The sequence below is a fragment of the Carassius carassius genome, chromosome 43 (genome assembly GCF_963082965.1).
Source record: "Carassius carassius chromosome 43, fCarCar2.1, whole genome shotgun sequence".
Taxonomy (NCBI): Eukaryota; Metazoa; Chordata; class Actinopteri; order Cypriniformes; family Cyprinidae; genus Carassius; species Carassius carassius.
The window spans coordinates 19,314,977-19,342,576 of NC_081797.1; the positions used below are offsets into that span (position 1 = coordinate 19,314,977).

The following is a 27,600-nucleotide window of genomic DNA, read 5'->3' on the forward strand; positions in this document are numbered from 1 at the left end:
GATGAAAAACAGGATTTTCTTTCTCATTTGAATCAAAAAAATGAATATTCAGTCTTCAAGACCAAGCTCCTTGTCAGTCGGTCCCAACAGTTTGCAGAGAGATGCTGTAAGTCATTTCACATAAAAAAACAATCATAACAGACTAATCATAAACAAGCCAATCATATGAGACATGCTTAATTTATTGAGGTCTTAAAGATACAGTGACAAAAACCTGTTTAATATGGGTCAGGGAGAGGATGAAAATGCTTATGAAGAACTAAATTACAACCAAGAAAACTTAACTAGCAATATAACTAGAGTTCAGGAGAACAAAATAAAATACATCTAGAAAGACCCTAATAGGTGTAATCACCATATATAATAAAATTGGACACAAATACAAATGCATTTGTGACTCTGCCAACTCTGGAGTACATTGAAAATAGATATTTTAGGCTTAAATTTAAGATTCATGCATTTGAATTGCACATATTTTTTCATCCATTAGAATTAAAGAGTTTTAACATGAAGAAACGTACAGCAAATTAAAGTAATCAAAATCACGATTACAGAAATATTTTTCCTGTATCCTCTCATCTTTCCTGTTGAATTAATTTGATTTGATTTTAATTTTCACAATGTACTGCTTTAAACTGAATCAATATAAATCTGTTTATTGTGAAAACAATTACATTTTTGCATTTTAAATGTATGAACGTTAAATTTGGCTAGTTGTGTAACATGGGATATATAATTAGTTAAATGAGACTGAAACAAATGGGTTTGATTAATTATAAATATATATACAGTATAACCCTATTTATGCTGTATAAACCTAGTAGTTAAAAAACACATTTACTTTATTAGCAATATTACAGAAATCTTACCAGTATCATCTTTGTATGCGTAAAAAATATGCATGCCATTAAGTTTATGTTAAACTGTGTAATCCAAATGGATGGACATTTTATATGCAACTCATTTACATCAATCTTAAATTTAGACTTAAAGATTTTCAGTCTGAGCTGAAGGCATTGACTGTCCTGATCATTAATGTTATAATGAGACTCCGTTTCACTCACCCACAGCTGGTTTCCAGCAGACTGTCTCCCACCTGCAGGGATGCCATGCCGAAATCTGCTATCCTGATGTTATTCTTCTCATCCAGCAACAGGTTCTCCGGCTTCAGATCCCTGTGACTGTACAAGAGCAGATGAAGGAGAAGAAAATGAGATGAGAAAACTGAGCCTTGAGTTCTCAGGGCAACACTGTATCTTACAGTATATCAGACCTTGTATTAGCTAGACTAGATGGGTCCCTGAACTTGTAATGAGATGATTTTCAATTATCTCAGTTTCTTCGGTTTCTCTCTTTCAGCATTACTAGTCTACAAGAGCCTGTGGGAGCCCGTCATGACAAATGTGTCATCTGACCACAGGCGGACATGAATTAGCTGCTTCCAACCAGTGAAATTAATTCAAAACCTTCTCCTAATTAATTTGCTTACGCTATTTTCACTCTGTGAAGCAAGATGACTTTGTACAAAAGTATTGTATAAAAAAAGTAAACCAACACAAAAAAAGCAAGGCAAACCAGTACAAAAAAAAACACAAACAAATATAACAAAAGAAAAAGCAAAAAAAATAAAAAAACAAAAACAAAAAACAGAGCAAAGAAAAAAACTAAAGCAAAAACAAACAAATAAATGAAGCAAAAAAGCAACACAAAACAAAGCACTTTTTGCAAAACAAACAAGGAAACAAAGTAAAATAACACAAACAAAGAAACAAAGCAAGGCAAAACAATAAAATATGTATATATTTAATATATATAACAAAACAAAAGCAAAACAAATATAAAAACACAAGATAAAATGAAGCAAGGCAACACAAACAACAAAACAAAGGAATGCAAAACAACACAAAACAAAGCAAAATAGCAAAACAAAAAAACAAGGTAAAACAACAGACAAACAAAAAACATAAAACAAAGCAAAATAACTAAACAAAAAGCAAAACAAAACATAAAAACTAAAATCAAAACAAAAAAAAAAAACAAGCAAAAACAAAAATAAAGCAAAACAACAAACACAAAGCAAAGCAAAATAACAAAAAAGGACATTATGCTAAACAAAGCATATTTTGAATGTTTAAATGTAACAAAATAATTATATTCAGAAATTGTGAAAAACATAGCCAAAATAAATTACACATATTTAGAAACTTTTGGAAAAATATCTAGTTGACACATTTTCATAGGTAAATAAGCCTAACAAACTTTTCTGAACAAACCTAGATTTTAGGATGTGAATGTTGACATGTGTAGATGTTCACTTCATCACATCAAAGATTATATAGTTGTCTACTAAAGAGACAGTTTCCCTCCAAGTGGACATAAAATGAACACACAAACACATTTATGAACCCTAATCTCACATGGGCTAATAAAAGTGAGTATGAAAAGATTTACGCCTCAACGACGTTCATGGGAAAAATTACAAAGGTGGAGTTTATTTGCTGTGACAGCGGGAACATCCATAATGGCTCTTTAAAGTCACTTTCTGACATATTAATGTCATAATCTCTCCTGAACAGAAACTGTTTGTTGATATGATCAGTGGCTGACCCTATATTTTCCTAATTGAAGAGCGGTGAGGCTAATTTCTACGCCTCTGGTCTGCAGGTTAATGGAGAAATGGGGCAAATTGAGCTGCATGCTAGTTTGGTTTTTGATAGTATCAGGTTTGTATTTGCCACTAAGGCACCAAATGTTTCCCTCAGTCCACCATGAGCTCTTAAATTGCATATTTATTGGCCCAGTGATAGTTTAAATTTGTAACGCGCATGTTGTTATGTTGTTTGCTGATAGAGATCTGCATTTAAATGATGCTTAATATATTTTTTTATGGTTACAATCAAAACCACAGTGTTTCTTCCTATAAAAACCTAATAAAGAGTATCTGTTTAGCATCTGCACAACGAAGGATTGCTGTACTTATTATTATAAATATTCAACGTGGCCTGCTGGGTCGTGCCGGTCCTGATGTTTTGTGTTTTGGTGCTTATCTGCAAATGACAGATGTTTAAAATCCACAAACCAAGCCATCCTACTAACTTCATGTCTTCTTCTAGACTGTCATATTTAATAAAACAGCAAAGAGCTCACTGGAATGAAGGAATGAACATTTTTAAAGAAATAAATTGGCTCAATTAGGACTCAAACAAGCTTTACATTACTGTAATGTAAAGAGCAGCAGGCGGCACATGCAATAGTACATTATCTATCTTAATCACATGCTGTTCACAGCGGTTTAATTATGAGAGTGTTTAATTACAGAACAAGTACTGTATGTCTACATGTTTAGTGGTGCTCTGCTTTGGCTTTTCTGCATGATGGCTATTTAATGTTGGCTAATTTACTTTCTTAATGCACATTTCTAGAATTACGTGCACAATTTCACAATTTCAAGAACACTTTCTCCACTCAGTGACATATTACAGAATTCGAAGACACCATGTAAACGGTGACATGGAGCTCCACCCAAAATGTATGACATCATGCATTTGTACCAGGTGCGAAATAGTGGAATATTAGTTTTAACCAACAGGTGCCAGTGGTGCAATTCTCAAAAATAAACTGCATTCCCTATAGGTAAAATCAAACCATGTACCACTTTTTTTTTTTAAAGTCACATATGTTACATTTGTGGACAATTTATGCAGTCTCAGGTCATCCAGTATAGGATTTGGAGAAACGTAACATTGCATAATTTTCTCGCCAATGTATGGATCTTCTGCAGTGAATGGGTGTCGTCAAAATGAGAGTCCAAACAGCTGATAAAAACATTACAATAATCCACAAGTTATCCACACCACTCCAGTACATCAATTAACATCTTGTGAAGCGAAAAAGCGAAATTGTGCGAACAAAGCTTTCTCCATTGAAAAAAAGCTGTCTTCCCTGAATCAGGAGAAAAATGCACACAGAAGGTATGGTTAAATGTTGAAAGTTAAACATATTAAAGGTGCATTTGTTTCTTACAAACACACAGCATTCCACTTTTCAGGTCAGTATATGATGGACTGCAGTGGTGTGGGTAACTTGTGGATTACTGTAATGTTTTTATCAGCTTTTTGGACTCTCATTCTGACGGCACCCATTCACTGCAGAGGATCCACTGGTAAGCAAGTGATGTAATGCTACATTTCTCTAAATATTATGAAGAAACAAACTAATGCATTTTGACAGTAAGACAAAAGTAATCTTATTTTTCCACCAAAACCAAACATGATGATTATCATCCATTACCACTGACAGTTTTTGAAACACTCCCTGAGTTGAAAACTGGGATTTCACAAGGGGAACTTTCTCCAGTGGCACATATAAATATAACACAGATGTGCACTCAGAAAGTCAAATAACACAAGCAAAGAAAGTGCATTTGTGCTAATTTCAGATTTATTAAACGATCTCCTTGTGACTCTTATTACCACTGAGGGATTAATGGGGGTGCTACTGTACAGATCTTCATATCTGGACATTACTTCTGAGTGTCAAGTGAGGCAATATTGGAAGAATCAGTAAAAATGGATTGGGTGAGTTTTTCCTTTCAGACAGACTGCTTGTTATATATGTATACTCTGCCTGACAGCTGTTGTCATACATGGACTCTATTAGTAGGTATATTTGGGGGAATATTCATTTCTAGCAGCTCCAGAAGGACGATTTCGTAGGTGGACAGAAAGACACTGAATGAGCAGTCAGCCCTCAACTATTAAAATGTCTAAACCGCTCATGCTTCGAATAGCCATGTCAATCTGTCCATCACAATAAAAAAACAGCACCCATTTAAAAAAAAAAAAGGTTTATATTTCAGGAGAGAATATACGTGGATGCTCAATGGTTGACACAATGGTTTCAAATGGAGTTTGACATTAGCATGTTGCTATGCTAAAAACATGATAAGGTGTGTAGGAGGACCAAATGTCTTATTTTGCCTGGACATGTCCTGTTTGGGATTTCTAAATTGCCTATGTCTGGGTTTTGAAATTTTTTTTCTATCGTTTTCATACTTGCTAAAGACAACGATTAAATAGACCCCTTAAAAGTTTGTAAACATTCCAACGTCTCCGGGTGGGCGGGGCTTAGCTGGAGGCAAAAAGAGGCGCGGACGCAATGTTGACAAGCGTAAGCTTGCACGTTTTAGGAGGGATTTATTAAACATGGATGCAGAAGAAGGTTCAGAACTGTCCGAATATGTACAGTCCTGACCCTGACAGCTTTTTTTATTTTTTATTAACTCTCGCGGATGGAAGCAGGCTACCTACTGACCCGTATGCCATACGGCCATATGAATTACTTTTGGGTGGTTTGGGGAATTTTGTCAAGGCTTATTTTCTAATGTAACCTATCGCTGGGCTAACTATGATTAGCAATGTGTATTATTTTAAGACACCATTCAAAGGATGGCACACACATCTATCGCTGTATGTTTTTTTAACATTTAAACTTGCTAACGTTAGTGCACTGAAGGTTGGCGACTTTCACCTATAAAACAGAAACTTGCTGATTTACTAGATAAAACCAACACACCAGTTCATATGCATATATTATTTTACCTGATATGAAGTGTGCACTGCAAACACGAGCATTATTTATAATCATCTCCGTCCAGTCTGTACTCCGTATTGCATTCAACCACAATTGTCTTCTTGATTTCTGTGAAGGAATGTCTGCCGGGATCCGGTAAAACTTTAGTTTTGAAACAAAAGTGCTCTTCCTTCTATTCTGGCAGCCAAAAACCCAACAAGAAGACATTTTAAAGTCAAAATCTCAAACTTTTAGCGCACCTGCTATGAGTTCTGCCTTATGTTTTGCCTCCAGCTAGAGCGGTGACGTCACAGAGACGTAAGCGATTAAGGGGTCTATAGTAGTTTGACCAATTTTTAGTTTATATGAAGTCATTTTTGCTTATTAGTACGGTTGAACTAGATCATCAAAGGACAGCAGCACAGACATTAGTTAATAAAATGGGATTAGATAAATTTGTGTTAACATATTGAATTATTGCAGGATTGTGTCATGTTCTGAGTTTGTCAAATCCGTTTTAATTTTGCAAGTGGGATGAATGAAAGTACATTTACATTTAGTCTAAAACTACATCATGTTCACACAGCGCACACAACGCCTCTGTACTTCTGATTTCTCCCAATATGGGGACAGGAGACTTGTCAGTCAATAAATTGGAAAACAAAGTAACTGGCGTTAATTTTTTGAAAAAGTATTTTCTTGTAAATTAAAAAGTAATGCATTACTTTACTAGTTACTTGAAAAAAGTAATCTGATTATGTAACTCGAGTTACGTGTAATGCGTTACCCCCGACACTGTCTGTATCTGTATCTAGCGGTTAGATTGTGAAAATGTAGTCACAGGTGTATCTATTTAACTAGTTCTCATTCTCTATTGTCTAACACTCTGACGAAGGCCTGCTTGGGCTGAATACATGTTTTGTAACATGTAGCCCTACATGTACAGCCTTACAATAAAGGCTTTTTTATATTTTATGTGAGTGCATGGACATAGATTCTTTTTATTTCTTGCAACATTAATCTGTATTGGTTTAAAAATCATGCACTATGGTAATTATACTATTGCGCAAGAAACTTCCCAAAAGTATGTTTTTATTAATCGCTATCTGCACTTGTAATCAGAATTTGTTTGAAAAGGAATACAAGTACCTAGTGTTCACTTCAGCTTGAAACTGCAGTAAATGTATGTTTTCGGAGTTTTGCAGAAATGTCACAATGGGCACATTTTTCCAATGTTGCACAATTAATCTTTATATCACCATAATGTATCAATTAATCCAAAAAAAGTGAAACATTGAGGTCAAAATTATTGTAATTATGCATACAATGGTTAATTAGTGTAATTAATGCACATACTTAAGCATAAATATGCTGCCTACCATTTGGACCAGCTGTCACACACACCTGTGATGCCTTAAAATGCTGTCTAACTAGGTTTCAGAAATTATGATTTATAAAATGCGCTTGAAGGCAAAGCGAACAATAAAGAATGGACAGACAACAAAAAGACAGACATATTGCAAGACAAACTGTGAGAAGAATAATGAAATGGGAAAGGACGGGAGTGTAATAGAGAACATAGGGTTGGTATTTCTCCCATCTTCCCCTGCTGACTGTCCCAGCACGAGATCACAGGGGCCGGGCGGCTCCCAGTCACATATGAAGTAAGCAAACAGCCGGGGAAGTGTGACAGCATGACAGGGACATTTCTCAAGACTGCTGCAGCATACTGCCCTACTGCTGCTCTGCGTGAGGCCTGCAGCTCTGAGAAATGAAGCAGGGACCAGAGACGGCAAGACAGGGCGTCTGTGGGGCTCAGCAGACATACTAAAGGTGCACAAAAGAACTTTATTGCTGATCTGAGATTAGTGTATGGCTGTCATTCATCATATATGACAGTCACATGGTGTGAATGAGGGTGTGTATTTATAACAGAAAGACTGTGTTGAGATTGCACATTTTATTTTTGTTTATTTTTCTTGTTATATTCAATTTTATTCCTTTTTTTCATTTCAGTGTATTTGTCTCATCAAATATATATATATATATATAAATTATTCATACATATATATATATATATATATATATATAGTGTCGTGAAAAAGTTATTGCCCCCTTAGGTTTATTTTGTATTTTGCATATTTGTGGCACTTAAAAGATTCAGATCATTAAACAAATTTTAATATTAGCCAAAGATAATGCAAGTAAAACAAAATGCAGTTTTTAAATGATGATTTAATTTATTAAGGGAAAAAAGTTTCCAAACCTACCTGGCCCTATGTGAAAAATCAATTGCCCCCCTCCTGTTAAATCATGAAAGAACTGTGATTATTTTAGAAAGCTGAGTTAAATTTCACTAGCCACACCCAGGCCTGATTACTGACAGACCTGTTAAATCAAGAAATCACTTAAATAGAAGCTGTCTGACAAAGTGAAGCATGCGTAAAGAGCAACACGTCATGCCACGATCTAAAGACTTTCAAGACTTGGCAAAAACAGCATCCAGGGGAGAGTTCCAAAGCAAGAAACTGCAAAAAGAACACAAAGGCTTGTCTCACATTTGCCAAAAAACATTTTGATTATCCCCAAGAGTTTTGGGCAAGTATTCTGTGGACTGATGTAAAAAAAGTTGAACTTTTTGGAAGGTGTGTGTCCTGTTACATCTGGTGTGAAACCAACACAGCATTTAAAAAAAAAAGAACAACAGTCAAAGATGGTGGTGGTAGTGTGATGGTCTGGGGCTGCTTTGCAGTTTCAGCATCTGGACGAAATGCTTTAATTGATGGAGCGCTCTATCAGAAAATCCTGAAGGAGAATATCCGGCCGTCAGTTTGTGAACTCAAGCTCAAGCTCACTTTGGTTATGCAGCAGGACAATGATCCCAAACACACCAGCAAGTCCACCTCTAAACGGCTCAAGAAACACAAAATGAAGGTTTTGGAGTGACCAAGTCAAATTCCAGACTTAAATCCGATCGAGATGCTGTGGCATGACCTGAAACAGTCCATTCATTCTCAAAAACCCTCCAATGTGGCTGAATTTAAACAATTCTGCAAAGAAGAGTGGGTAAAAATTCCTCCACAGCGATGTGAAAGACTCATTTGCAGTTACCACAAACACTTGAATGCAGCTGTTGCTGTAAAGGGTGGCACAACCAATTATTAGATTTAGGGGGCAATTACTTTCTCAGGTAGGTCCAGGAAGGTTTGGACTGCTTTTTCCCTTATAAAAATTAAATCAATATTTCAAAACTGCATTTTGTAATTACTTGAGTTATATTTGTGTAATGTTAAAATTAGTTTGATGATCTGAATCATTCAAGTGTGACAAACACTTAAAATAAAAAACAGGACTTCACAACACTGCATTTTATTTAAAAATGGATTCAATTCATTATTATCCTCAAAATTCTACAAACAATAACCAATAATTACAACATGAAGTTTGTTTGAAACCTTTCAAATTTGCAAATGTATAAAAAAAAGAGGAAAAATAAATCACATGTACATGAGTATTCACAGTCTTTGCTCACTAATTTGTTGAAGCACTTCTGGCACCAATTACATCCTCAAATCTGTTTGGGTATGATGCGACAAACTTTGATCTTCCTCATTCGGCAATTATCTGCCATTCTTCTCTTCACCTCTCAACCTCTGTCAGGTTGGATGGGGGCAGACCCACATTTTCAGGTTTCTCCAGAAATATTTCATTGTGTTCAATCCCAGGCTCTGGCTGGGTCACTCAAGGACATTCACAGAGCTGTCTAAACCACTCTTGCTGTGTGCTTAGGGTTACTGTCCTGTTGTAAGGTCAACCTTCTGCCCAGTCTGAGATTCAAAGTTCTGTGGAATAGGTTTTCATTAATAGCTATCTCTATATTTTGGTGCATTGAGTTTTTCTTCTACTCTGATGAGTCCCTCAGTCCCTGCTGCTGAAAAACAGCCCCACAGCATGAGGCTGCTACCAGCACCCTTTACTTTTTGCAAGGTACTCGGCAAGCAATGAGCAGAATTGGTTTGCTTCAAACATGAGAAATGAGGTTCATCAGACCAGAGAGTCTTATTTCTCAGAGTCTGAGGGTCCTTTATGTGTTTTTTTGCAAATTCCAAGTGTGTTTTCATGTGTCTTCACTGAAGAGAGGATTGAGTTTGGCCACACCACAATAAAGCCCAGATCGGTGGAGTGTTGCAGTGATGGTTTGTCCCATCTTCATATATGATCATGGAGCTCAACTAGAGTGACCATCAGCTTCTTGGTAACCACATCAACCAAAGCCCTTCTCCATCCACTGCTCACTAACTTTTTGCATTTTTAAATGATACTGTGACCCTTCAAAGCAGCAGAAATTTCCTCAGAAACTTCCTCAGATTTGTGCCTCAATACAATCCTGTCTCAGGGGTCTAAAGACATGCACTGCTAAAGGCGGACATACACTGTGTGATTTCTGTGTAATTTCGGCAAGGTACCAACTCACACTGTACGAGTAGATCACATGCGATGTAAAGCCAAAGCTCGCGATTATTATGCGCTCACTGTATGGTCCGATCGTCGAGTTGCGATTTGACTGCTCACACTATACGTGGGGAATCAACCGAATCCACACGTAGGATCCCTCAGAACCCGGATGTTTGTGGCTGTTTCAGAATAAACATGCTTTCCCGGGATAAATGCACTGCTTTGGTGATATGCGCAATTCTTTGTTCTGAAAAGTTCAAAAAAAAAAAGAAAAAGGGACCTTGTATAGACAGGTGTGTGCCTTTCCAAATCATGTCCAATCAACTGAATTTACCACAGGTAGACTCCAATCAAGTTGTAGAAACATCTCAAGGATGATCAGTGGAAACAGGATGCACCTGAGCGTCAAAGGGTCGGCTTGTTCTGTTTATTGTGAAGAAGATTTTGGACAATTGCATATGACCCTTCTATGCAAAACCAATAAAATCAATAAATACATTTTACACTGTATTACCACCTGATACCGTCAAAGTACCACAGTATCACCACAGTAGTTTTTCTAAAGCAATTCTTTCATCTTGCCACTAATATGGATGCACACAAATGCAAATGTGTATGTGTGCGGTGTAAAACCCCACAGTGATACACTGATTGCCCATAATACCTCTCTTTTATCTCTAAATAGATCATCTTGATATCACTCTTATGCATTCTGCTCGTTTATCCAGGTGTCAGTGTTTCAGAGCGGCAGTTCTAAGCAAAAATTCGGCCTTCAAGTCAAAGTTGTCTGAACGATCATATTTATGAGAGGAGAGCACATAACCCTCGGAAAATGTATTTTTGGCACTGCCAGAAGTTTGCCACAGGGGCTTCCTGAACACGGAATGTCTTAATTAGCAGTGAGGAAACTGGAGATTTCTGGGGTTTTCTGAGGGAAAAATCATTCCAGAACCTAATTATAAGCTTGATTATAACAACCGTCAACAAAACGATTTAATTCATATATATGTTATGGACTGTTGATGAAGAACTTGCAGAAAATCATTCTCTAATGAACATCCGTTGCTCTTCGTTTTGCATTTTGTCTCATTAGCATTAAAAAGGCTTTGGCTGTAGGTGGAAAAAAGTTCCATTTGGATTCAACTAAAATCATTTTAACGCACATCATGTCGTAATTTATCGTAAGCAGGAACTTCGCATAAGGTCTTGAAGGCAGCATAAGTGCATTTATGGGGGTTAAAGACCATTTCAAACTATCTGCCCTAAGTTTGCTTCAGTGCAACGAGGCATTTGCAAAACAAAAGGCTTGATTAAAGCTGATGACGTGGTTCAGAAGTCATTATTTGCTGATGATGTTTGTAAAAGAACATGATCATTATACATCGTCGGTTAAGTCCTCACCTTTTTTCAATTTTCATAACCCTGTTTTATGCTTCAGTGAACCAAACAGGACACATAATCAAAAACAAACGAAAATACCAGCTCACAGAAATAATAGCTTCAGATATTTTGTCAAATTACGCTGCGGTTTTAGTGTGATGGCAAAATGTAATCAATTGGATGCTGAGTTTTTTGGTTTAAAAAGTGCAAAAGCCACTGATGTGGGAAAAGCCATCAAGAAGCTTTCCTTTTTTGAGTTAAAATGTTTTGTCTTCAACTGATGTGGTCATGCTGTTTAGGCATATATTAATTAGCCTGGAAACACACAAAACGTGTCACTCAATCATCACTTAGACATGCTAATAGGAAATATCACATCCAAAAAGCAGTTCAGACAAGGACTCTTATCATAAATCAAGAAGAGAAACTAAGAGGCGAAGGGCCTTGCTTTGGCTTTCCTCTGAAGTCTTGTGAGAGAAAAAAAAGTGCTTGAGTTTGATATCTTGATATGGTTATAATCGAAAGCCCCAGGGTATGAATATGAATTTAACGAGCACAAGAGGGAAGTGCTCTCGCCAGCTCGCCAGCTTGCCGGTCGACTCTAATCTATTAAGTGACAAAAAGGTGGGAAAGACTGGACTGGCTGCACTGGCTTTTAGGACACATTGCTGAGGTTTTGTGTTAGGATCAGCTTTTCTTTTGTGTTTTCAATCTGCTTCAGAACATTTCAACTCTAATTCAGTACATATTTTCAGCTTGTTTGTGTAATACCTTTTGGATTAATGTCGGAGACCAAATGTACTCAACAATAACAACAAATATATAAAATAAAAATAAATTAAATAATGAATTAAACTCTTTTTTTGTTTTTGTCGCATCGATTCCAACACTAATCAATTTCACATTTTTGACTAGTTTGTTCTCATTGATGGATGGATGGCTACACTCCTTAGAATAAAGGTGCTTCGCGATGCCATAGAAGAACCTTTGTTGTCTTAATGGTTCTATAAAGAACCTTTAACATCTGAAGAACGTTTCTGTTTCACAAAAGGTTCTTTGTGGCAAAAGAAGGTTCTTCAGATTATAAAAATGGAAGAAAGAGAAGGTTCTTTAAAGAACCTTTGACTGAATGGTTCTTTGTGAAACCAAAAACAGTTCTTCTATGGCATAGCTCTCTTTCAAGCACCTTTATTTTTAAGAGTGTAGCAGGACTGATAACGTATGACTGGACAGAGAAAAAAAAAGAATGAAAGAAAAAAAGAGAGAAAAAGCTCTCTTGCCACAAAAGAGATCTTGGCACAGTCTGTAGTAGCTTATTGCTTTATTTGCCCCAATCTAAGAACAGTTAGAACCATCATTATGCTCATTAAAACACATGAACATGTTCAGGATTGACTGGTCACACTCACCATATTGAGTGACTGTGGCAGAAGTCCAGAGCTGAGATGATCTGTCTGAAGAACTTTCGAGCTTCTTTGGGTGTTAATCTGCCCTTCTTTACCAGATAGTCAAACAGCTCTCCACCTGACACATGCTCTAAAACCAAATACCTGCAAACAGAAACAAGACAGAGAGATATAACCTTATAGACCCTGACATGATTCTTACTGAAACATGAAGCTTGTGCAGGCCATATAGATGAGCCAGAATTTGTTTTATATAACAGTCAGCATCCTTTTGTGTATGATGAACCATGGTGTAATTTGGAATGGCAGATTTTGCATACTACTTCTTAGATATAAAAAAAAAAACTAAAATATTAAGGTAGTATGCTACAATGTTATTGTAAATTCAGCCCAAGACTTACTTGCAATTGACCAATCGGTAAGCCCCTCCCCCCTTAGTTACTGTTAAAAAAAAAACAATTACATTCAAAAGCAGAATTTCAGGTGTAAAACTACATTACCCATAATTCTGCTGAGGAATTCCACTAATCGGTGAATTGCAACAAGCAAATTGAGCCAAAAGATCCCTTTTAGCTCCCTTAAAGGACTGCAAATTATGTAATGTGGCTCCATCCAAAATCACACACTTCACTACTATTAGGCAAAAACTGCACATTTGATGGACACTTAACTATCCCATGAGGCCAAGAGAGAGGATTTGCAGTAAATCAAGCAACTCACGAATTACATTCACAGTCAATAGTGTATATACTGCATCAATTATAATTTATTGATATCATTCGCAATGCTTCATGGGATTGTAGTTCTTTCCCTCGTGGACAAAAATTTGATTGGACTAGACCATGAGTCGTCAATATTTTATGTACATTTTTAAACATTTTGGTTTGTTAACACTTAAGAGAACACTAGCATGTAAAGTGAATACCATCAAAGCGGACAAATATGGATTTCATGAAGTCTATACAAAAACCTCATTAACAAACGAATGATTTCCTCAAGACGCTTTTTAAAGCATCTGCTGAAATCTCAAAGAGAATAGAAAATTTCATCCTCCTAGTATTGGAGATATTCATTTATCCAAACAAACAGCGTTAATAGTGATTATCTTTGGCTAAAAGTTGTAATACGCTGAGAAATACCGGACTGACAGCTTCCGTTCTACAAGTGGCGAGATCTGAGTGGGCACAATGGAAGCTGAGTGTGGAGATAAAAGGGAAGCAAGCAAGTAAACACCATAAAACTTTTAGTGAGTTTTAGTTTTGTTAAGTCTCCTTGACGATAACGTGCTGTTATGGTTCAAAATTAAGGCTGTTTCTGAAAGATGTTCTGTCATGGAAAGTTGGAAGGACTAGACATCTGAAAGAACCACACGTTTTCACGTTTCTTTAAAAGAAACTGTCTTCAGAAACATACACTCACACACTACGAGTCAAAAGAAACGAGATGGTGTTAATAATAAAACAACATTTGAGCATATAGTCAATAGCACAACAGTCAGTGAGTGGTTTGTGTTTGTGTTTAAATGCTGACAGCTTGGTATCATACTTGGTTAGATTTACCTCGACTCAATCCTTTCTTTTTACAACTAAACTGAATCTTAGGCCATTAAATGTATCACTCTGTTTCATCACTTTCAATGCATTTTCTAAAGCTCAACAAATGCAAGTGTGAGGATGCTTTTACACAACAACTCAATACACAAGTCAATGCAGAGATACTTACATTTTAGACATATATCGCACTTTATTTTGTCTTTTTTGCTCCATAAGTAAAATTAGTTCCAACTTAAGTAACGACAATCAACTGCAGCTGCTCCAAACAATGCATACGAGGTGTTTTCAATCGTTGTTTAAACAAATTGATTGAGTAAACAATTTAGTGAATCATTTGGCGCCACCTACTCACGTAACCTTATAGAGTCACTGAAAAGAAGTGTTAAGAACACAAAACTGTGTTATATAGCATAGAATGACTGTCATATTAATATACCATGATTTATGCATAGTAAAAACAATAAACAGTCAAAAGTGCAGTATTACCAATAATACGATAAATGGTGTGAATTACAAAAATCATGGAGTGCTTAAAAACTGACAAGAATACATAGAATCGACAAGGTAAACAGAAACAAACAACACGATTGGTAGTATAAGATTACTTTTACATAATAGTACAAATTAATAAAGAGAATTATATTTTAGACATATATTGGCATTTGTTTTGTATTTTTTGCCCCATTGGCAAAATAGGTCTAAATTAAGTCACAACAATCATCCAAAGTGTTGATTCAATTGATCACTTGTCGAAGTATAGAAGTAATGATAGAAGTAATAACACCATGACACTGTGTTATATAGCATAGAATGAGTCACATTCATATACCATGGTAAGAATGGTAAACTTGGTAAAAAAAAAAAGTACATATTACCATGATACCAAAAATCATGGTAAAAAAAAAAATTATATATATATATATAATGAGAGATAGATAGATAGATAGATAGATAGATAGATAGATAGATAGATAGATAGATAGATAGATAGATAGATAGATAGATAGATAGATAGATAGATAGATATTTATAAAACTAACGTGGCGCTTCAAAACTGAAGAAAATATAAACAAGTGAGTGATGAGGTAATCATTTTTATGAAGATTTGTTGATGCCAAAAAATGCTAAGTGGATTATCGTGGTGTTTATATGAAGAATGACTCATGGCCCTATTAGCAGCTCTCAAACTGCTGTGACTAACAGGCTGCTTCACACTTTCATCATTAAGAGTATTTTAGCACCAGCAGAATCACTTTCTTACAAAATCTTTAAAGATCAAACACATTTACACTTGCATTTCTGCCAAACATTTAGGCTATAGACACCAAACTTTGCTTTTGCTCTTCACTCACATTTTGGATTTGCAATCCTAATCATATTTAATAATATCTTTATAGATTTCACCAATAATATATTTATTAATAATGTCTTTAAAGATACTGAATAATTTACATTTAGATTTAATCAAATAGCAGACACTTTTATCAAAAGCGCCTTACAAATGAGGACAATGGAAGATCACAATCAACAAAACAAGCTTCAGTTAGGTTAATGCAGTACAAGTAGTCAATTTATTATTATTATTATATAATAGATAAAAAGAAAACAGACAGAATAGGAAAAGAATAAAGCAAGCTAGTGTTAGAGGCCTCTATTTTGCTTTTATTAATTGTATAATAAATAAAAAGAAAACAGACAGAATACAAAAACAGTAGAGAAGCTAGTGTTATTTATTTATTTATTTTGAAAACAAGCATTTAATAAATAATAGAGTGCAAATCTAATTTTTTTTTTAAAATAAATAATAGTATTAGAATAGAGAGTGCTAGAGTTAGATGGGTCAAAAAAAGATGGTTAACACAGAGCAGTGAACACACACACACACTGTGAATACACACCCGGAGCAGTGATGTATTATTGTATAAGTAATGAATTTAGGTAAAGGGGTGCAGAGCCAGTGGTGGCTTTGTCGGCAAAAGTTAATGCCTTGAATTTTATGCAAGCAGCTATTGGTAGCCAGTGCAAATTGGTAAACAGAGGTGTGACGTGCATTCTTTTCGGCTCATTAAAAATGAATCTTGCTGCAATTAATCTGGATTAATTGTAAAGGTTTGACAGAACTGGCTGGAAGACCTGCTAAAAGAGCATTTTAATAGTCCAGCATGGACAGAACAAGAGCTTGAACAAGGAGTTGTGCAGCATGTTCCAAAAGAAAAGGCCTGATCATCTTGATGTTGAATAAAGCAAATCTGCAGGACCGGGCAGTTTTAGCAATGTGGTCTAAAAAAGTCAGCTGATCATTAATCATAACTCCAAGGTTTCTGGCTGTTTTTGAAAGAGCTATGGTTGACATGCCTAACTGGATGGTGAAATTGTAATAAAACAATGGGTTTGATGGAACCACAAGCCGTAATGTCTTGGCAAGATTAAGTTGAAGGTGATGGTCTTTCATCAAGCAAGAAATGTCTGTTAGACAAGCTGAGATGCGAGCAGCTACTGTCGGATCATCAGGATGGAATGAGAGGTAGAGTTGAGTGTCATCAGCATAGCAGTGATATAAAGAGCCATGTTTCTGAATGACAGAACCTAGTGATAACATGTAGACAGAAAAGAGAAGTGGTCCAAGAACTGAGCCTTGAGGCACCCCAGTAGTTAGATGTTGCGACTTGGACACCTCACCTCTCCAAGATACCTTGAAGGACCTATATGAGAGGTAAGACTCAAAACACTGAAATGCAGTTCCTGAAATGCCCTTTGCCAATAGGGTTGCTAGGAGGATCTGGTGGTTAACCGTGTCAAAAGCAGCAGACAGATCCAGCAATATAGGTATTGAAGATTTGGTATCTGCTTTTGCCAGTCTTAAGGCTTTAACAACTGAGAGCATGGCAGTCTCTGTTGAATGTCCACTTCTTAAAACAGGTTGCTGTCAAGGAGGTTGTTGTGTGTGAGAAAAGCAGAGACTTGATTGAACACAACTCGTTAAAGTGTTTTTGGAATGAAAGGTAGAAGGGAAACCAGCCTGTAGTTCTCTAAAAGAGATGGGTTAACTGTGGGTTTCTTAAGTAGTGGAGTAAATGCTAAGGTAAAAACACCAATGTGAAGGCATCTGTTAATGATGTGAGTTAGTGCAGGTACAACTGCAGGAGAAATGGCTTTAAGGAGATGAGATGAAATAGGATCAAGCGGACAAGTAGTAGGATGATTAGAAAGGATGAGTTTGGAGACTTCTGCCTCAGAGAGTAAAGAGAAGGATGTAAACAAGTGTATGTTTGCTGGTAAGATGTGCTTGACCGATTGTGGTGGAAAATTGTGCACTGATGGTTTTAATTTAATTAATGAAGAACACGGCAAAATTGTCAGCTGTTAGAGTTGTTTTAAAGAACAAGCGAGTTTTTGTAAAAGTAATTTTGTTATGATAGTATGTCCTTTAGGAGTGGACACATTAGAAGAATACAACAAATTAATGCAAATATGAGGATAGCAATATTTCATCAAGATACTTATACTTACAAATATTTCTTATTTTCGTAGACATCGTGCAACTTTAATACATGTGGATGTTCTATTAGCTTCAAGATGGCGATCTCTCGCTCCACCTGTGTAGAAATAAGAGATAAAAAAGATATTGAATTCACAGCACCAATAATTTGACTACAGTAAGCAAAATATTAATAAAATAAAACATGTAACATTTCATTCATTCATCTATTTTAAAAAATGGATACTGAAAAAACCTATAATGGGTAGTTTAACTACACTTTTTCATATAAACAATCAGTAGTTTGAAATAAGATCAAGCTGCATATTTCTGATTCACTAAAATAACCGACTTATTGATGTTATTATTTTGTCAATCAACCTGTACTTGTCACATTGTATGTTTTTGATTCACTAAAAAGAATTGACTCAATTGATTCATTTATTCAAGTATTCATTAATCAGACTGTACCGTGGGTGCATTTCCTAAAAGCATCATTAGCTAACTATATAGTCACAAGCTCCATTGAACTTGGTCATGACAGAAAACCATAGTTACTTTTGGAAAACCCCGGGCATGTTATTGAATCACTACAAAGAATCGATTCAAAGAAATTTATTCAGGAATAATACTGTACTGATCAAGTTTTAGGTCTTTTATTCAAAAAAATAATAGACTCATTAGAATCATTCATTCGGAATTGGACTGCAGTAGCTGCACTGTATGTATCTGATTCATTATAGAACTGACTCATTGGTGTCACTCTTTGGGCGGTGTATGTTTTCGATTCACTAAAAAGAATCATCTCAAAGTTAATCATATAGGAATGGAACTGTACTGGTCGAGTTGTATGTTTTTAATCACTAAAAACAGTTGGATCTTTACAGTCATCAATTTGTGAATCAGACTGTACTGATTATGTTTTATGTTTCTGGTTCACTAAAACAATCGACTGATCTACAGAGACATGAATAAGAAATTTTGATTCACTAAAAGAACCAACTCATTAGAGTCATTTGTTGGAAGAATTGAACTACACAGATTGCTCTGTTTTAGGAGAATCATTAAACCCCAGCTAGATGCTTTTGCCAAGCCAAATTTACAACATTTATGTGATTTGGACAAGTGACCTTCAATATGTCAATGCAACTGCAATGTTTCAACTGATACTGCAGTGGTTGGGACATGAGAGCAGCCAAATTGCAACTTATCCTCCATCAGACAGCTGAACTCTGAGAGGTTTCATAAATGTAAAATGAAAAATTATGACAGATCAGCAACAAAACCCTCAAGTTCAGATGCCAATGTCAAGTAGAGCAAACCTTTGCAGAATTCTTCAGGGACAGACCATAGTGCTACTTTGATTCATACGCATCCTTGTCGGTCTTTCGAATAGACTGTTTATAAGTTGATTCCCACATGCACAAGATAAACATGTTTTCTCATTGAATCAAGCTTAGGATGACTTATAAGGTGAGTCTACATGAAAGATCTGCCTGACCTGACAGGGAACCAAAGGAAATCTTAAAATCGCAAGCTCTTCGAAAAGAACTGATCTAATAAGTCACAGACCGAACCTAAGATTGTGCCAGTTGTAAGCAAGACAATCGTGTTTGATTTACATCAATGTCTTCTGCAATATTCCTAGCATGCACACCTGCCACTGCAGATCAGAGCGGAGGATGGGGACATAGACGATATTTCCTGAACCCACCTGACCCAAATGTTCCACAGCAGCACTTTGATCGTGCCTTTCGAAACCTCCTGAATTACTTGCACTCATCCAAACTCACTAAACTCCAGTACAGACCGCTCATGTGACTCGAGTCAACAGTCCCCAATGCTTGGAACTCTGTGGAGTCAGCCTTCAAGCTTCAGTTGTAACTCCTCAGCTTGACTTTGACCCTGTTTGCTGTTGACCTTTGAAATCGCAGCCAATGACATACAGAAAATCTGCATCATGTATCTGAATCACTAAGTCATTCAGAGAAAAATATTCCTAATTCTATAAGATCGCACCCCCTGCCTTGAACTTAATGAAAATTCCCACCACATCTCAGTGTTTTTGGACCAACTTCTTAATCTTACTATGGGTAATTTAACTGGTATTTTGCTACACTGAATTTTATGAATATTCTGCTCAAAATTTAAAAATCTGCTTGATATTTTACACTACTCTTTGGGTTGGTAAGATGTTTTTGAAGTGTCTTATGTTCAATAAGGTTGGATTTACAGTATTTGACCAAAAATATAGTAAAAACAGTAATTTTGTTAAATATTGTACAAATTGTAAAAACTTGTTTTCGATTTGAAGACATTGTAAAATGCCATTTATACCTGTGATCAAGAAACATTTCTGATGATTATTTTTTTTTTTTAATTTGAGCTGCTTCCTATTTTTCTGGGAAACCATGATACATTTTTAAGGAGTTTTTGATGAATTGTATGTTCAAAACAACAGTATTTGTTAAAATAGAAATCCTTTATGTAAAAAGGATTATGTAAAATTATGTCTTTACTATCACAATCTTTGCTAAATAAAAATCAAATAATAATGTTATAATAAAAAATTAAAAAATTGACTCAATGGAAAAATTATCTCCTTATCTTATTTGGAAAAGTTACCTCATTATTTTATTCACACATATATCATGTTTCTACACTGACATTGTTCTTTACTTGGTAACAAAATACACCAACTTTTGAAAGAAAAAAATTCAGGTGGAAACGATGATGAAAAAACTATCATCAAATAAACAAATAGTTCAATTATCTGTGGTTAAAAAAGATATGAAATTATTGTGTCAATACATTTTACATTAATTTATGATTATTTCACTAAAAAAAATTAAGAATTCTTATTTTTTCATATATTTTCATATTGAAATAATATGGGACAAGTATTAAAAATCATAAGTAAGTGCCATTTGAAAATGAAAAATATACCAAGACTTAAACGTGAACTTGTGATACAACACAAGAAAAAGCTAAAATCTGTTAGTCTTAATAAAATCAACCACTGGGACATAAAGTACAAATGGAAGTTAAAGAAACCCAATTCTGTGGCCCACAGGTTTGTACCCATGAGGAGATCGATCACCACTATTCCCTTCAGCAAAGCACTTAAACTTAGGTTTCTCCAGAGGGGACTGTCACTGTAATCATTTGTGCCACTGCTCTATGCTGAAGTCGTGGAAACACATTCGGTCCTGATATATGTGGCAAAAGCATAAAGATCCTAAACCATGCTAATCCAATCTGTCCTTACATTCTATAACTAGCCTCAGTATTCTGGTAATTATCTGGATTGATTTGGCTTCATCAACTGACATCATCTGCTCAACATTGAGTCCTTCACTTGCTGTTTTAATCAAGCATACAGATGTGATATGACTATTCAGGGAATAAACAATCTGGCCAATGGCTGAAGAGAGAGCTGGAACAGCCATGGAAATCCCGGACAAAGCCATCTTGACAATCGTGGCACCACACCAAACCTCACTGAATGGCTGATCCAAAGCCAGTCCGAAGAGCCAAGCAGGGAATTTGGCTGAGTGGAATGTCATTCAACCCAAGGATGTGCCACAGGATCTCTGCTGAGCATAAACTGTGCTCACGGGCTTGAGGAAAGACATGAGATGAGAAATCAGAACTGCTGAAGACTACTCAATGGAAACAAATGAAGTTAGGCTGAATATGTCTGTAATAGCAAGAAAAAGCTTTCCATAAGCATTACAGCAGCACTCATCTCAATGGCAGTAGCTCAACAGGCACATGCCAACTTGAAATTGTGTGCGCTAGCAAATCTGATCAATTCCAGAAACATTTTTTCACATATCAAATCACATAAGCATATATATAATTTGTTTCTGAACGTTGGTTGCTCCATATGACTTTAGTCATGCCTCTTGTTCAATTTCAAATAATAAGAAGCAACAAAGCAGTTTTGTTCATTAAATTATATTCTAAATAAATACATTTAATGTCAAATTAGGTGTTATTTTCAAGAATTTCATAATTGTAATCTTTTTTCTTCATTATTATATCAGAACAATTTACCTTAACCTTTTCGACTATTTAAAAAAAAAAAAACGTTCATCATAGAAAAGGTCTATTCAAGACACTGTATGTAAGATTTTCCAAAAAAAAAGAAAAAGAAAAGTCATATATTTCACCCAGATGCCCTAAATCTGTCATCTCAAAGTATTAAGGTCTAAATTATGAACTGACTAGTGCTAATTACACTGTAAATACATTGAAAGTGGTACCATCTAGATTGCAAATATATTGCATAATATGTTTTAAGCACTGATTGTCTATGACAAGCTCTTGAAATAGCTCTTCTAAATCTGTGAAACTTGGAAGCTCCTCGGCAGCAGTAGCGAGAATTTATTCCTTGTGATTAAAATGTTGCTGCAAATGAGCCTGACTCTCTCCTCCATCCATTAACATCATGTCAACCCTACGCTCGCCAACTTCTCATTGCTCCATCTTACCATATTGACCCATTCCCTCAAAATGTCAGTTTGCCGGCACATGTGCACCTACATCTATGAATAGCCGAGCGTTAATTAACTCTACACATCTGTGTGCATGCAGCCATCCAATTTCCTTATAACTTCATTAGTGAGTTATTACACCGGGTCTGGCCTCGACCCGCCTCGACTTTGAGTCAACGTGTGCCGGCAGAGATTCAGGTTCAGGTTGCAGGTTCTTGATTTGTGGGAGTGAGTTAAAATGAAGGCAATCAACCGAGCCAAATCGTTAAAATGAAGACAGATCATTAGATTCGAGCGAGAAAACCTCTGCATGTCGGTGAGTTCGTGAGCTCTTGCGGGTCACTGGGTTTCGAAGTCCGATAATTAGCGATAATGTAACTGCCGTGCTGTAATAAAGACCAACGTGAACCTCATTTTCTGAAACGACCCTGAAAAGTTTCTTTCAACAGTCCGTCGCACAAAGTCAAGGTTGAGTAAGTGCGCGAGACTGACGCTAATCCAAATTGGTTATTTGACTGAAATAATTCGTCTTGTAGATTCTCTCACACTCATTACTGAGTTGGTAACTCAAAATGTGCAGGAATCATTCGCGCAAATTCACTGATCGTTATTGGTGTGTGTAGAGCAGTCATGGAGGTCATCTTCACTCGAGCTAAGGGAGCTAATGACTGAATACTACTATAGTTTTTTTCATGCGTACTTTCTTTTTCATCTTTTTTTGTGGAAACAAGTTGAGTTAGAGAATATTGTAGCTTTGCAATGATACATTTTAAAGCTAAAACACACAGTAGTTCTTTAAGGGGTTCAATATAATTCATTATGCACAATCATAGTGTAATTTCAAGGTACAGATGGTGTGTCGAAAGGGGTAATAAACCATCCCATAGAAAGGGGGTCTGGAAATGGGATGGTTTAGATAAATTAACCATGGCGGAGTGCTAAACCAACAGCTGTTTCAATCCAAGTGTGCTTTAGTGCCAGTTGGTTGAAATTTCCACACAGAAGGCTTGATTAGCGAAACAGCTAGAGTGGTTTGTAAACCGCTATCTTGGCCATAGTCTAACACAGGCATACATAGCATGATTACAGCAAACATTCAGCGTAATTCTGTAACTGAATGTGTTTTATTGTAATTTATTGTTTATTGTAATTAGAATTGGTATATTGTTAACAATCTGACATTTAATAAATGAGCTGATACTGAACAGCTAACATTAGCATTAGCGAAGTAAATAAACATTGACAGTAACTTTAACAGTAACAAGATTTTTACAATTTCTTAGCAAAAATCGATTGGTACCTACCAATCACAATGTCACAATGCCAGAGTGGTGAGTGTTTTCCAGGTAGCTTCTTAGGGAGTTCTAAGTGTATTTTAGTGATTTTCTATGATTTTTTATATATATACAATTTTTTTTTTTTTTTGCCATTTTTGCTTTACTATGACAGGACAAATCAGAACTGAAGTGGGAGAGTGAAAGGTCAAGAAAGGTCCTCGAGTTGGTATTTGAACTCAGGACGCCCATAGTGCAACGGCACTGTATGTCCGCGTGCTGCCCTCAAGGCTATCAGCGCAGACACAATGGAAATATTCTAATGCCAGTTTTTGGTTTTTAATATTGCAAGAAGAAATGACAAAGTGCACAGAGGCACAAAAAGGACATACAATGATTAATTAAATGCTGAATAATACGATGGTTTGATATTACAACTGACATGTTTGGTGTTCCCATGGTGGATTGAATGCTAACTTTGTTGTTTTGCTTTAGACCTGAATCCTTCTCATTTGTTTACACTAAACAATTAAACAAGTACTTATGCAATAATAATCAGCTTCAATGATGGTTAATTTTTCTTGCTCAAAGCATTCACATGGATACCGTTTCTAATGCTGCAGCTTTGCTCCTACTTTAGTTAATTGGGGGAATTACTTAAGTTAATAAATTAAGTTAATTCAAAATGCTTTAATTGCATAACAAAAATATGTGGGTTCTCAAGACATAATGAGTTTCTTGTAAAAATTGTAAAGCAGTAAATACTAATTATGGTAATTTACTTCCCCTAGTGGTCGGGAGCAACTTGAAATGCATCGTTTTACAGACGCTCCCTTTCCAATTAATGAGGTTGTGTTGTGTTGTGTTACGCTTAGGTGTTTTCTTAGCTTGGTCAGGCTGGAGTGTTGGCTGGTTTTATAGAGGCACTTTCTAGACCAGCTGAAGACCAGTTAGGGCGAGAAGACTAGCTGAAACCAACTAAGGCCACCAAATCAGCTCATGCTGTTTTAGCAGGGATGGATGTGTAAAACTACAAATTTTCTAAATAAACTGTTCGTGGCTCAAGTTTCTAAATGCATTTTGCTAAAAAGAAAATTACAGCTAACTGTCAAAATGCTGAAAACCTTTCTGAGAAGTTCATCCTTCTTTATTCATCGCCTGTGAAGCGGTCGCTAAAATATTACAGATAAAAACAACTAGAACCACAAACAACAAAGGACAGCTAAAATCTCACAAGTCAACCTTATTAATCAACGGTAGTAGACTGCTGGTAGGTAATAAACTTTGTTAATGATATTGTGTTGTGCCTCCCATTGCTTGTTTTGCTGTTAGTAATGTTTTGACAATTCTGTCATGGAAAAATAAAGATAAAGATTAAAAATAAAGCCACTTCAGACAGATTGGATCATGATGATATCAGATGGCTGTTGTCAGACAAAAATCTCACTGGATAATTACAATTAATGGCTAAATTAATGTTTGGAAATGTAAACTGATATTCCCTAGTGACACACTACAACAAAAGATAGAAATAACTGTATTAAAACCATTTTTAGCTGCTGAAAATACTAGTGTTTTAATAATTTTGGCCACCACTGAATTTGTAATTATTTCTTAAATATATACAATACATGTATGTGTGTATATTTATATATACATATAAACATACACAGTACACACACATATGTGACAAAACGAGTAGGTTTTTATTTTTATTTTTTTGGAATATGGAACTGTAATGCGGTCAAGAGAGCAATGTTCGCCGTGCGTTACCCTGAAAATAATTGAACACCTCAGAACGTTCGTCAGCCAATCAGATTCAAGCATTCAACACCCTGTAGTTTAATGAATTAGTACTACATAAGTTTCATTTCTGTAAAAAGTTGTTGTGAGGTTAACCTGTGTTAGGTTTGCTAATAGCGTTATTTTGCAACTCACATTGCATATTTTGATGACTTAAAAATTTTCACATAGAAAAATAAAGATAATTTTGATTTATTGCAAAGAGTTTGATCAAGACCTTGCAGAACAGAACATGAGAAACTATTTCATCCACCAAAGTAGTGAAGATGGACATGCCGTCATGTCAAATACTGTAAAATGTTGCTAGCTTTACAACGAAGGAATATCTAGTCTCGCTGCAACTAAAAGCAAAAAGTGAAGTGATACATGATGAAACAATCAGCAACCACGTGTCATGATGCTGTGCTGCATTTCTTCCTTTTTTATCTTTTCCTCACTCATTCCCTTCATGTTGGAATCCCAGAGCTCTATCACTCACTTTCAAGACCAAGAGCCCTTTACGTACCATGAGATCAGAAAGTGAGTGACAGACCGACAGCCATGAATCAAAGTTGCATTTGGCCATTTGGTCTGAGCTCATTCGACTGACTCTGATTCTTCAGATTTTGGAAAGTTGTGTGGTCCTGGAAAAGCACAAAGGGGAAACATTTGGGCAGAGTTAAGCCAAAGTGCATCTATTCCTCAGTTGTGGTGCTGATGGTGCGAGCCATGTTGGTGCCCTGGGCCTTAACCACATCTCTGTTCCTCATTAACACAACATGTGCTGAGTGTGAATGTTCTTTGCAGTGAGCAGAAGCCATAGAGGTGTGAACAAAGCTGTTAGGATTGCACAGCAGTGACAAAGACAGAGATAACTGAAGGAGAATTGCGGGGGGGCTGGTATATCGTATATTATTTTCACACACACACATACACACACACATATATATATATATAAGTAGTCCAGGCACAGTTGCCAAACCTTTTTGTGAAGGTTAGGGTTAGGTTGAAGGTTTATTTAAGGCAATTAACAGAAAACAGTTTCTCTAATAATATAGCTGTCAATCAAATGGGTCTCTGGTGAACCGCAGTAGCAAAAAGAAAGTTTGAGAGTTTGAGTGCATTCGTCCTTCTGCAAAGTGTACTTCTTTTTGTCATGAAGATCAGATACCGAAAGATAATGTCCTGAATCCATAAAACTTTCCCAATGGGACAAACACAAGGCAAGATAAAGTGCTACCTGCCCAAACAGTTAGTCTCAAGGTCATGCAAATGCACAAGAGGCCCCCGCATCTGATTTGCTTCTGTGTGCTGTGTGTCGCCCTTTATTTGTACAGCCAGCAGCCGGAAGGCTGTTATGCTTCTCCTGATTAACTCAATGGTCAGGGATCGGCATGGCTGTGTGACATTTGTTGACATGTTTCAGGAGTATTGATGGATTCCTATTCACCTCCTTGTCAGGATAATCTACAGATTCCAGTCCAAGACAGCAGAATGCTGCCTACTCATCTTTTTCCTCTTTATTTAAATCTCACTACGCCAGAGAAAACCAATGCAGCAGGAAATGACAGGAAGCTCAGTTCAGAAATCAGCTGAGATGAGCATTAACTGTGAAAGTATAAAGTACACACTCTGAACAATTTAAGAGACAAGGAGCTCTTGTCTCCAGGTTCTTTTCAAATAGGAAAGGCTTCAAGAAGGTCCTTAAATATGTAATAAATCAAAACAGCAGTTCTTTACCGAGAGCAGCTGTCAAAACAATTCCGTTTCACTTACTGTCTGCAATTCTGAATTATGACCAGGATCTTTTATAGCTGGGACTGCTCCATCTTCCAGTATCAAACGATGTCCAAATCCATCGTCAAACTGGGCCTTGTTTAACAAACACACTCGCAAATCTCCGTTGCTGCCCCCCCAAAGAAAATGCATCCACTGTTTACACACACTTTGCACAACAAAAACATACTTCTTTGGACACATCCTTCCCAAGCGAGTCCCGTGTAGCGCTGCCGAGTTAAGTGCATTGATGGGCACGCTCTTGCTCTCACTCTGGTCAATGTGTGCATGCTCTTCTGGGAGAAATGCCCATATAAGGAGTTTCACCCTTCATTATGTAATGAAGAGCCACGATCAAAAAAAAAAACTTTCCAAAACTTGTAAGAAACCCGGAAGTGTGTCTTTGGCACAAAAATACTCTGCAAT

General features: G+C 36.2%; 1 protein-coding gene across 5 annotated transcripts in view; it reads right to left on the reverse strand.

Annotated features, from left to right (window-relative positions):
- Window positions 1–27,600, reverse strand: part of LOC132124966 (serine/threonine-protein kinase BRSK2-like) — a 238,580-nt gene that overhangs the window by 46,726 nt on the left and 164,254 nt on the right. For all 5 annotated transcript variants that reach the window (XM_059536139.1, XM_059536137.1, XM_059536138.1 and 2 more), the window contains exons 3-5: window positions 17,876–17,961; window positions 12,816–12,956; window positions 1,065–1,181 (exon numbers count right to left, since the gene is read on the reverse strand). In XM_059536139.1, coding sequence (XP_059392122.1) covers window positions 1,065–1,181; window positions 12,816–12,956; window positions 17,876–17,961 — 344 coding nt within the window. The remainder of the gene's footprint in view (window positions 1–1,064; window positions 1,182–12,815; window positions 12,957–17,875; window positions 17,962–27,600) is intronic.